This window comes from Pseudochaenichthys georgianus, chromosome 22, assembly GCF_902827115.2.
Source record: "Pseudochaenichthys georgianus chromosome 22, fPseGeo1.2, whole genome shotgun sequence".
In the NCBI taxonomy this organism is placed as follows: Eukaryota; Metazoa; Chordata; class Actinopteri; order Perciformes; family Channichthyidae; genus Pseudochaenichthys; species Pseudochaenichthys georgianus.
This window is the reverse complement of record NC_047524.1, coordinates 30,720,679-30,733,237: the sequence shown is the minus strand read 5'-3', so window position 1 is coordinate 30,733,237 and position 12,559 is coordinate 30,720,679. Positions and strand designations below refer to the sequence as shown.

The window sequence follows — 12,559 nt, the reverse complement described above, 5'->3', positions numbered from 1 at the left end:
AATCCTTGAGCAAATGTACTTTGCTAATATCGAGCACTGAGTTCAAGCCTTCAAAGTTAGGAGCTGGTCACGGCTTCTTTAGTTTCAACCAGTTAGTCATTTGTTAAAAGTGACTTTTGTGGTGCATTAAAATGATCATTCACCATCCCTTTTTCAAATTAAGACCAATTAAATGGTACAAATTAATTGAGATATTGTAAAAAACAAACGTATGAGAAAAGACTACTATATCCTTGTCAAACAGACCTCCTGGTGCCAACCCATTAAACTTGTTTTTGACTACAATATCAACGCAGCATGAAACGAGCTCTGGTAAGCAGGTAGAGGCAGCAGGGAATGAGGGTCATTAGGAGGGCTGAAGAGAACAAGGACCAGGACAAGAGGCTGGGTAATCAAGGTTCCTACATGTATGCAACAGCCTGAAGGACAATTGGTCAATGAACTGAGGGTGACTCAGAGGTCAGGGTATAGACATATGGATACTATATAGCTCATTTAATCAAGGAAAAGAGCATATGGGAAATTAATAACTAAATTAAGTTTTTCCCACAGTGTGTTACACTATACAGATGTCATTGGCGGTCAAGTAATTGACTAAGCAAAGCAAAGAGGAATTCCTGGACTTTACGTATTTGAAAGTATCCATATAGCTTTTCGTCTGAATGCAAAAGTAGGTTTTCTTTTGTTCCAAAGAATACAAGAGCATATTTGAAAAAGTGCTGCACCCAGCATATCTTTTCAGAATTCTCCAAACTTTTGTATGAAGCTGCTCCGAGCACTAGTAGCTGACAATCACTCAACTTTCTAAAAAAAGAAGGCCTGGTGACATCACGGTCACTTCTTCTGAGGCAATCCTTTGGTTGATTCGCATGGTGAAAATACAATGTCACAAGAGACATGGAAACACAAAAGTGATGCTAGTCTATCTTAGAGTAGTGATATGATAGAAACAAAAACCCACATAAGGCGGGAATGCTTTTTCCTCTTTGCATTGTGTTAAAGCATGGTCTGAATCTGCAATTAGAAAGACGGAAATCTTTGGTTCATTGCTTATGTTCACTGTAAGAAAGTGGTGCAGCAATGAGTCCTAAAATCCGATGTGAGTTTGCATTTTAGCACTTCCAGTTTGGATCGTCTTGAAGTGATTGAAAGTCTTTTGGTTAGCCACCTAAAATAAGGTCTGTGGTTAACACAAGCTAAAAATGGTCTTAACGTTTTGTTCTACAACTTAAAATACGTCATTAAATACACCAAGCTGAAGCTTGAAGCTACTATGTGTCATAAGAACTGTGGCTGCTAACAAGTGGCTAAAATAAAGCCCCGGCCAGCGGCCACACGAGGACGATAACGGTCGTATCTGCTACAGTTCACTATCAGATAGACGGTTCGGCCACTCGAGGCCAACATGGAAACGCAGAAAACGATAACGGGTCCCAAGGTGGGTAGATCTGCAAACGAAACGCTCTGGGGGGCAAACGGCTCCGCGTTTACGCCTATACGATCATTTCCTGATAACGATGAAGCCATAGCCCCGCCTCTCCACACCTCTGCCGCTCAGAGATCAGCTGCTGGGCTGTCAGAAGAGGGGGAGGAAAAGAGAGGCTCCGTTTTGTATTTTTATATTATTATATAGAGTCGTTATTCATTTGTTTTAAAGCTCAATAAATAACAAAGACCTTTGACCGGCACTTTTCTAATTTTGTCCGGAAGATTTCAACTTGAACGGACATGTTGACCGGTGAAAAAAAAAATCCAACTGAAACTCTGCCGCACGTTTCCCTCGTCCCTTGGAAGAGGCGGAGAGGTGGGTGTTTTTCATCTGCTGGTGGACTACCGGGGAGATTTACAGCAGGAGCACACGCTTGCCTCGGGGAGGGAGAACAAGAGCCAGAGCATCCACAGCGGAGAATAAACAGAAGGGCAACCATGGCAACCATGGCAACCATGCGCGGGAAGTCTTCTTCGCTGCTTTAGTGGCAGGACTACAGCGTCACTTACAGGCCTGGCATATGTACTTCAGCGTCTCCAGCGCTTTCGAGCGGTCTCGTGTGAACAGACACGTTTCTGGTGCCTGTTGCGTGTGGACGGAAGACTTTTTTGATAATGATTGCGGTCCGTTCATTGGGTTACCGTTCATTGGGCTACCGTTATCATCCTCGTGTGGCCGGGGCTTAAGGCTACTAAACGTCATCACGCCAATAATTAGCCGCCATTAGCTTAGCGGTGGCTATGTGAAGCAATTGAACTGAATGTAGTTTGTTATTAGCTTGTTCCTTCTTGCGGTTGCATTTGTGCTTCAAGAATGTGAAAGTGGTGCCAACATGTGGGGATTATCCTGCTGAACAAAACGAGTAAATGGATTATAAAGTGTCACAGAGCTTTTATTCTTTGCAACATTCCAAAATCCCATTGCCGTTTGTCGAGGGAGCCCGTTGTGATGCTGGCTTCCAGGGCGGAATACATCATCCCTGCACCCCCTCTATACCCATGACATATTGCATTGTAATGTGTTGGCTCCTCATATATTGAAGTGTTTGGGGTAATAGCTAATCTACATGTTTTTCTAAAACGTCTTTCTTTGGGATAAAAGAGGATCTTTGCAGCAGTCATTTATGGGTAATCATGGGTTAACTTTCAGGACCTACTTCCTGTAGGTGCAGTGGATAGTGGTTGCCTGGTCTCGGCCTCACTCGGGGCTACGGCCTCCAGCAGGGAGGGCCCAGTCACTCTGAAGTTGAAGTTTCCTTTAATAACAATAGCAATACATATACATTGCTAGAGTGGAGGAACGATTATAACACTCCAAATCAAAAGGGCCCAGACTGGCCACGGGACACTATACTGTAGGGTTCCTTTACATTACCATGGCAACTTACTGACTGGGGGTTCTATAGCAGCAGATATACACTTCTTGTGGTTAGCTGCTCTTCAAAGGACAGTTCTGCCCATTTCTAATCAGTCCAATCTTTTCAATTTGTTTCCACTGTATTAGTTGGTCAGAACAAAAACTAAGTCTGTTGTCTGTCACAAGTTGGCTCCTTCCATTTGGATCCCTGTCCCTGCAGTTGACTTGTTGAATAATTCTTGTATGCATGTCTACAATATTGATGTGTAAGTATGTCACATTGGAGAAAAGTGTCAGCTTAATAATATGTAATGTAATAGGGACAGGTACATGTAAAACAAATAAAAAATAAACACCAGTCAGGAACTGTACCAACACATACTGAGATTCATGTCAAGTTAATCAGATGTCCTTGATATTTCTGTATAACTCAGTGTGTGAATTGTAAAGATATGTTACCTATCAATACCATGCTGCTTCAAAGCCTTAGCATCGCTTATCAAGGAAATCAGCAGATCTTCTCAAACGGAAATGACTGGCGTTTAAAGGAGAGTTAAGCAGAAAAGGATTAATCCGAAGGAAACTGAGGCCTAAAACCAAGCTGCTAAAAGTGCTTCACTTCGGGGGGACATTAATATATGAACAGTATAGTATTCGTGTGTGTGCGCGCCTCAGACCAAGACAAAACCTACCAAGCTGCCAGAGAGTAGAGGGCAACAGCCATTGGAAACCAATAATAATAATAATAATAATAATACATGTGACTTGTATAGCGCTTTTCTACAAACTCAAAGACGCTTGACGTCAAAACAGAAGCACTGAGTGTTTACTATGCAATCCCACAACATGTAGGCATCATGACAGATCAGGCTACATCACGGCATCAACGCCCATCAATGTTCCAGAACAGCATCGTTTTGATCATATTTGAGACGAGCATGACTTCTGTTATGTTCCTGCAGTGTGTTCTTTGGATGTGAAATGTCTTCACACCGCCGAGAGCTGGACTAACTCCAAGTCATAATATGTTGGATAGAATGCACATTACAGTACATGTTTGAGCCATATGCTATTACAAATGAACCAATTGAGTTAACTTGATTTATATGCTTAGTAGAGAAACAGGGTCCAGGAAAAAAATGGGAAGAACTGTTTTGAAAGGCAGAGTGAGGCGGGTTTTAATCAAATGAGCGGAACCTTCTTCTTACGGGACCTGAAATCTACAGACAGAACAATACTGGCTTCTGCTTCATATTATACAAGTGTTACTGTATATCAGCTTTATATAAATCCATCAGTAGCATAAACCAACCATTCACACCAAGGACAGCTCGAGTACATACACACAAGACAGGGACTGGTATCACATGTGTGTGTGGAGGGGGAAAGAGAAATAGCCAGCAATACCCTGAACTCTAGCACAGGCGAGTTAGATTAGTGGCCATCTTGCTGGCTAAAGTCCCGTGTTCATATTTGCAGGAAGTCTTTGCAATAGTGTGACTCTTGCTTAAGCTGCACTATTACCACAAGGGGCATACCTGCTATTCGGTATAACGTGTGTGTATTGCATGTGCATGTGTGCACCTACCTGTATACTGTGTGTGTGCGTTCAAACAAATACAAGCCAGAGTGAAAAACTGAACTTGCCCCGGGGGGGATTAATAAAGGTTAGTCTTCTTCTTCTTCTACCCGAGTGTTGCTGAATTTAAGTGATAGTGTTAATTGAGTTAGTTAGTAAGTTACCCCAAAGAAATAAGGAACACATGAAGCAGAGATATTCTTCTAGCTAGAATGTGTCTCAATGCAGATGCTTCCCTGAGTACACTGCAGTGCACTTCATAGTGTGTCAGTTTCCACCATGTAGGGTTTTCCTAAAGTGCACACAGCTGCTTTGCCCTCACAGGAAGTGGCTATCACCGACATTAGCTAGCTAGCTACTTTGCTAACAACATTAACGTTTGCAAAAGCAAATCTTTACAGACTTCTAAATGAATACAATAAAACAAACAACGGCCTCTTCCCGAAGATAGCATAGTGGTACGTTTATCAAATATAGAAAACAAACCCAAATGCATAACTTGTATTTGTATAGTACTGTGTTCACTGGTCCTATCCTCTTTTTCCACGCTTCTTTTATGGTCCCTTTATAAATTAAACTAAATTATCTATTTGCCCATTGATACGCTTTTTCTGTTTAATTGATGTATTATGTTTTGAACAAGAATTGATGCTAGGACATGTTGTGTGGCTGCTGTTGCCAAGGAGAGGTTACCGATACATGTTGAGATGAATAATCACAGTTGGTGTTAGGCCAAGGACACACAGACATTCAGTCAAAGCAGATGGGGGATACACACTTACCGACTCCCAACAACACACTCCAGAATGACTTCAGATGTTGATATATTACCTGGCAGAGCAAAGATGAGTTTCCGTGCTCCGTCAATGTCTGCTGTGGCAAAGGTAGTAGGAAGACTGAGGAACAGAAACCCACGGGTCATTACTTTCCCTCTATGTCATCATAGTATCATTGGCAGTGGTATAATTAGTGCTACAATCCTCAGGCATGAAGTCTGGAGCCGCTTCATAGACAATAGGACAAGAACTACTTTTTCAACTGAGCAAAGACACTCGTTTTTCTACATTACCGAAGAGACTGAAGTCGTCCCGTTGTCCCAAGGACAAAAGAAAATGTGATTGGGATGCAGTCGACTTAATGTCAACGCACCCTTTCACCTGATAACGCTACATTATGGACAACAAATCAATGTTGAAAGTGGAAGGAGGTTAAAAGGTTTATATTAGCCTGCTAGCCCTCTGCTAGCTGTTAGCATCCTGATGTGTTCCGCATTAGCTCTATTCAGCTCAAATGAGAACAGGGCAAAGGTCAATCACAACTTTTTGAAGATGTGTTCAAAATAACTTGAATAAATACATTTGTTTCGAGGAAATATTTTAGGACCACTTTCAAAACAGATATTTGATAGGAAATAATGACCCTTTAAACCTTCAATTTAAAGACACTGTTTCATTGTTAGTAAAGGAGTGTGTGACTTAGTGTTTGGGATCTATTGGTCTGTTTTTGTGGCTTCACCTGGTTTCTGGTAAAGTGACAAAAGAGACAATGAGAGGGAGACTAATGTGTTGCACCCAAATAGCCAAATAGCCAAAACATGACCTTGGGTGCTTTCAATGTCATGTATAGCATCTTTCCCAATTCATTGTCTATGAAACAGCTCCAGACTTTATAATGACATCGATGAGTTTATGTGTAAACAATGTTATCCGGGAAAGAGTAGAAAATGGGTGTAATTCCCCTTTAAAGCAGTACGAGCAGTAAGCAGTTACAATCACAGAAGTAGAATGAGAAAAGAAGTACTACGACTGGAAACACTAACTGCAGTACATTGCTCACCTGGGGTCAATAACAAAATGAATTTTCATATAAAACAACCCATTCCCCCGCCTTAATTACCCCCAGCCACACTCCACCCCTTTCCCCCATCTCACCCTGGCTTCATAAAGACTCGTCCAAAGTGGATCTGAGCATGAAGATCAATATCCAGCACCTGCTTTAGGTAGTCCTGATAAAACATACAAACACAGACAGGTGGATAACAATAACACTGTACAACTGAAACTTAATAAAGCAAAAAAATATACAGTGAAAAACGTTTATGATAATTTGGCTGCCTACTTTTTAAAGACCAGAATATCTACTCAAAATGTCATGAAATTAGTGACGGTTAGCTACCTTCTCTCCCATGGACACACCCCCTGAGGTGATGATGACGTCGGCACGACTGATTCCCTCATGGAGAGCCGACAGCAAGTCGTCGGGGCTGCAAACACAAGCGTGACGCATTCAGCTCAGTCTGAGAGGGAGTGCACCTCAGCAGTTTAACACTCGGATGATTTGAAGTGAAAATGCGATTGGCAGATTAAAAAAAACTAACATTAAGCTAGAAATGGATCACACCACATCGCATGACTTCACGTCAACACCGCTAAGCTAAAGGCCTGATGACGTTTAGCACTCTCATTTATGCACTTGTTAGTAACTGCCTCTTTTGGAACCTGTAAAGGCTTTGTACATTCACCAGTGGGGTATTTACTGATGTATGTTAGGTCGTAGAACAAGACATTCAAATCTCATAAACTTGTGTTAAGCACAGATCATGTTTAAAGACTCTTAAATGGAAGGGCCCCAGAAGGGCTACAATGCTAAAATGCTAACTCATTTCAGTTCTTTAGGACTCATTCCTGCAACAATTGCATTTCAGCGAGCAATGAACCAAAGACTTCTGATTGTAGATTTGAGCTGACGGTGCATATTTAGAAGAGATCAAATAACAAAAATGCCAACTAGTATTTGATGGACTCATTCCTGCAGATTTGATTTTGTATGAATCTAAAATGCTCCTACTTGTCTCCCACGATGCCCAGGTTTATGGTAGGATATCCGTGTTCCTGGATGGTGGACAGCAGAGTTGAGCGGTTGGAGTCTCTGATTTTCCCTGGGTGGAGGTCATCCTCTGGATTCAACAGCTGCACAAAACACACACCAACAAGAACAGAGAGCATTTGAACTGGTAGCCAATGCAAATGACTTGAAGCAAAGATAAACAGAAACATCTGTGTGTAATGCATCTGGTCGGCATGTACCTCATTCCCAGTGGACATGACAGCGACCACAGGGAACTTGTGCACGCTGACCTCCGTCACCCCCACTGTCGCTAGCAGGCCGATCTCTGACGGGCCCATGTGTGTTCCTTTAGCCAACACACACTCCCCTCGCCTGATGTCATGACCTATTGGCCTGCACACACACACACACACACACACACACACACACACACACACACACACACACACACACACACACACACACACACCACACACACACACACACACACACACACACACACACACACACACACACACACACACACACACACACACACACACACACACACACACACACACACACACACACACACACACATATGTGTACTGTTATTTTACATACATACAAATGATGTGCTGCAAATAGGGTTTATAGCGATATATAGTTTTCTTGTGTAGCTTTTATAGTGATTAGCGTTCACTTGATTCCATTAGAATGTCTTTACCTGATGTCCTGTCCGGGCCGGGCCTGGACCATGATCCTCACCTCGAGCTCCTCTGTGCCCTGAAAGAAGCAAGATAATCAAATGATGTGTTACAAAACATCTCGTGTAGAACTACAGAGGTTCCATCATCACGAGTGTACTTACATCCTCAGACTCCCTCAGAAGCTCCGTGTCTTCGACCTGGACCACAGCATCAGCACCACAAGGTATCGGCGCGCCGGTCGTTACCCTCATCACCTGACCTGGCATAACGGTGTGGGTGGGCTGCACGCGAGCATTCACAAACACACATACAGGATGAATGATTCTTCGTTGTAAATGGCTCAACTATCTCAGAACTGTGCCACCAATGATGCGAGTAGCTGAGAGTTCATCGATGAAACAAACAGACCACCCCTTGGAACGATCAAAACAATCAAACCATCGAACCATATTTTAGTAGCTGCATTGAAAGTATTAACAGCTGTTAGTGAAGGTAGGATATTTACTAAGCAGCAGTTTTCCACCATGCCTGATGGAGCTTTCAAAGTAGTGGTTCAGGTTGTTAGCACGTCAGCACAGTGTTAGTGTATTATAGCTGACCTGTTGTCCAGCCTGTGATTCTCCCATGATGAAGCGATCTCCCGGGCCGTCCGCGGCTACAGCACAAACACCATGACGTTAGTTTAGGTTAACGATGGAAATTAGACCATGATTATCGATTTGTAGGTGACAGTCAAGAGTTTCTATACAGAATGCTGTGAACAAATACATTCATAAATGTAAAAGCAGAGACATTTGCAGTTGTCAGATAAGCCAAATGGAAACGGTCATTTATGTTTTACATTCGTGTCCCTGACATAATGTTTCATTAATGTTGTGTGGGGCAGTGATTACGTGTCTTTGTAGGCCGACCTGAGCTCCCTTGACGAAAAGCCAATGGATTTTTACATTGAATGGAGGGAATTGGAATGGATAGTAATCGATGATATTAGTTGTCTCACCTCGTACAGCATAGCCATCTTTAACGGAAGCCGGGAATGGAGGAAGGTTGTCTTTGGCATAGATGTCCTGAGCGAGCACTCGACCCAAACCGTCTTGAGAAGTGAGCCGAACCACGTCAAATTAGTGCAAACCGTATATTAACAACAATCACAACAAACATTAGGGGGATAAAAACACAGAAGCCTCACCTCTGTAGTTAATGACTTCAACTCCCAGAATAGGTGTCATCTCGAGAACAGTGATGAAGGCTTTGTCCATCGACGTCAACGGGAACGGAGACATGCGATGACGACGTGCCACTTTACTGATGTCCACTGCACTGTGGCCTACACACACACACACACACACACACACACACACACACACACACACACACACACACACACACACACACACACACACACACACACACACACACACACACACACACACACACACACACACACACACACACACACACACACACACACACACAAAAGGGTTACGTAAGTGGTGAATATGTTACTATAAACCAGTGCTTCTCAAAGTGTGGTCCGTGAGCGCCCCCTAGTGGTCAGTGAGTATATTGGTAACATTTCACATTTGAAATAAATAAATAAATGTAAGTTTTCCGCACTCTCGCGGGAATATCTCCGCAATGGAGTGAGCTTAAGTTTCACTTTCGATTGCATGATATAGCCCAGATAAACACCTTCATCACACATGTGGCCACCTGTTTGTACCATTTTCAGGCGATTTGTAAAAAACTATGTGTTTTTGGATATTTGTGGAGTTAGGTGGTCCGCGAGTGTTTTTTTATTGGTTAAGTGGTCCTTGGTATGAACAAGTTTGAGAAACACTGCTCTAAACGGTACCATTAGGATTAAAAAGTCTCCACAGTTACTTACTGGCCCTCAGAATGTTCTCATTACTGCCACATCGGGACTGAACCTGCAGAGAGACAGACACATATTCCATACTTGGTTATTATTTCATGCAAATATGTATGGGAGATGATTTCAATTCTTATTCACAACAATAAAGTTGAGCAATTTAATTCATGTTGACTTATCTGTTCATAATGTCTAATATACGGACATGGAATCATAGATAACATGAATTCTGGCTGTGAAGGTCAAAAGCGGCACACCAGAAGCATTGTGTAAACACACATTTCACGTGAAGATATTTATATTTCAGTTTGCCAAACCTCACAGTGTCATTCACTTCAACTCAATTCCAAACAACTCACAAGTCCTTACTGTCGAACACTTGGTCATATATTACTATTAATATTCCAATTCAAAGATACAATACAGTATTGGAAGTCACATTTAATAGGCCAATCCACAAGACTCCTTACGCTTTGTTCAAAGTGGTTCCATTGGAACCAAACAATTCTCAAATATCTGAATGAAAAACAACCTTTTTATGAAGCTTGCTATAATAAGTGATACATACAAATAAAGTATAAAAACAATCAGAAACATCTCCATAATCATAGGGAAACAGTTCTTTATTGTTGTTCTTTTATTAATAATATAAATGATTGGCAAGCTCTATGAATCTTGGAAAGCATACTGCAATGTAGAAATATGCTGCACTTTACATTCAAGGTGTTTTTTCAAATATTTGTATAGTTAAAACATTAGATTATACTCGGTGCTAATGTGTATGTGCATGTAAGAAAGTTTGTGTGTACCTTGGGTGTCGGGCATGAGGCGGTGGAAAGGCGGGAGGTCGCCTGTGTTGCCCGTGGTGACTCAGAAGGGGTGGAGCTTAAAGAGGCTGAATCTCGAGGAAGCACCTGAATGCCTCGAGAAATGATAGAGTCCGGGATCTACAAACACACACAGACAAACGTACTTAATGGGAGTCAAACCAATTCCTTCAGTTGTTTTGCGGTCTACTACAACTTGGACTACTCGCGTTGCTAAAAAAGATATGGTATGCTGTGGCAAATTGTCAGCAATAATATTTATATTGACCTTGGCTGTAATGAATAAGCAACATCATTGGTTGTGAGCTCACAATGTGAATTATGACAAATCTTACTTAAGCGTCATGATTTAAATGCATCTTTACTAACTTGATTAGTTTAATCAGGACTTAAAAATAAATGGATTAGTTTTTATACAAAGCTGCATTCACTTTTTTGACCACCTGGGGGCAGCAGAAACAAGCTGTTAAAATAACTTTGACATATAATTAACTTCAAGAATTGTTATGACAAACATGCAATCTTTAGAAGAACATAGCTAATATTAGGAGTAAAAAAGAACTACATCACCACTTCTAAGCTAAAGGTGGCTAATGTTCGGCCTGATGACGTTTAGTGGGATTTTTTACGGTTGATTGTATACCACAGAAGCTGTGGACATTCATCAGTTGGGTATTTACTGGCATATTTGTATTGGTTATAGAACAAACAGAACATGCATCTAACAAAAAACACATTCAAAAAACATTGACTTCGAGATGATTGAACAGGAAGTGATTAAATGCTCACTCCTTTCCAGGTTTAAGGAATCATTCCTGCACCACTGTATTATCAAACAGTTTACACAACAAGCAGACATGTTGGAGTCCACCTAAACACCTTTTCACTCCCCTTGTCGCTATTTTTGGTTTCACTCAACTCCTGAGAGAAATATGTAGGTCTTTACCATCAAACGTTTCACTTTCTTAACTAGCTTGTTTTTGTTTTTTTCCTTCTGTCATTTGGTGTGGGACAGCATATACATACACTATTGTATAGTAGGTCTATTAATGAATATTTTTGCAGCTCTAGACACATTTGAATAATTTCAGAGAGATTCAAATAAGTGTGATCTAGGTATGACGAACAAGACAGTGTATGTGAAAGACATGATGAACCGACCAATGAGAGGAGAGGTGTGCGTCTCACCTGCTGGTCATGGGAACAGGAGCAGGTGAAATGAGTGGGCGGGGCAGGTGTGTTGCCGGGCAGGTAGGGAGCCCCCTTAGCCATGACCACAGCATGGCTCGTCTGATGGACACACACACAAACACACATGCATGCGGGGTAGGTACAGACAGACAGACACATGTCCCCGTAAACAGACGGGTGAATGAGTTGAAATGGAGCGCTTCACAGTGGGAAATGAATGAATGAAACACAACAAATATGACATTTATATTTCAAAGCTGCTCCTTGGACTTCCTTAATGCATTAAAACAATCTTCAAAAAAAAGAAAGTCACCGGAGGAGTTAAAGGAGAGTGACAGTTTCAGCCACACTGGCTTGATCAATGGCGTTGGCTTCTAAATTCTATATTGTGGTGCAGTGACACGTCCTAGAACGCTTTTATAATAAGATTTATGATTCGAAAATTATAAAAGTACATTATCCAGCTGAACAAAACGTGCATTTATCAAACAGGTTTGTTTTCCACAGACCTTATTTCCAGCTATTTTCCAAAACCCTGTGGAGAAATCCCATTGCTTTCTGTGGAGGGAACCAGCAGCTTACTTCCTGGTTTCAGGACGCGTCACTGCACCTCTCAATATGATGCCAGTATAAACAAGGTCTTCTGTCGGCTCTGTGCAGGTCCGCTGCAACTCTGACTACTTTTAAATCCAGGCTGAAGACTTTTCT

At 41.8% G+C, this 12,559-nt stretch overlaps 1 protein-coding gene across 2 annotated transcripts in view; it reads right to left on the bottom strand.

Moving 5' to 3' along the window:
- Nucleotides 1-12,559, bottom strand: part of gphna (gephyrin a) — a 43,833-nt gene that overhangs the window by 11,475 nt on the left and 19,799 nt on the right. Inside the window, exons 8-20 of one of the 2 annotated variants that reach the window (XM_034111821.2) lie at nt 11,849-11,950; nt 10,643-10,780; nt 9,849-9,891; nt 9,150-9,287; nt 8,961-9,053; nt 8,560-8,615; nt 8,122-8,241; nt 7,978-8,036; nt 7,511-7,664; nt 7,272-7,393; nt 6,600-6,687; nt 6,356-6,429; nt 5,256-5,320 (exon numbers count right to left, since the gene is read on the bottom strand). In XM_034111821.2, coding sequence (XP_033967712.1) covers nt 5,256-5,320; nt 6,356-6,429; nt 6,600-6,687; nt 7,272-7,393; nt 7,511-7,664; nt 7,978-8,036; nt 8,122-8,241; nt 8,560-8,615; nt 8,961-9,053; nt 9,150-9,287; nt 9,849-9,891; nt 10,643-10,780; nt 11,849-11,950 — 1,252 coding nt within the window. The remainder of the gene's footprint in view (nt 1-5,255; nt 5,321-6,355; nt 6,430-6,599; nt 6,688-7,271; nt 7,394-7,510; nt 7,665-7,977; nt 8,037-8,121; nt 8,242-8,559; nt 8,616-8,960; nt 9,054-9,149; nt 9,288-9,848; nt 9,892-10,642; nt 10,781-11,848; nt 11,951-12,559) is intronic. The other variant, XM_034111822.1, reaches the window with a different exon arrangement.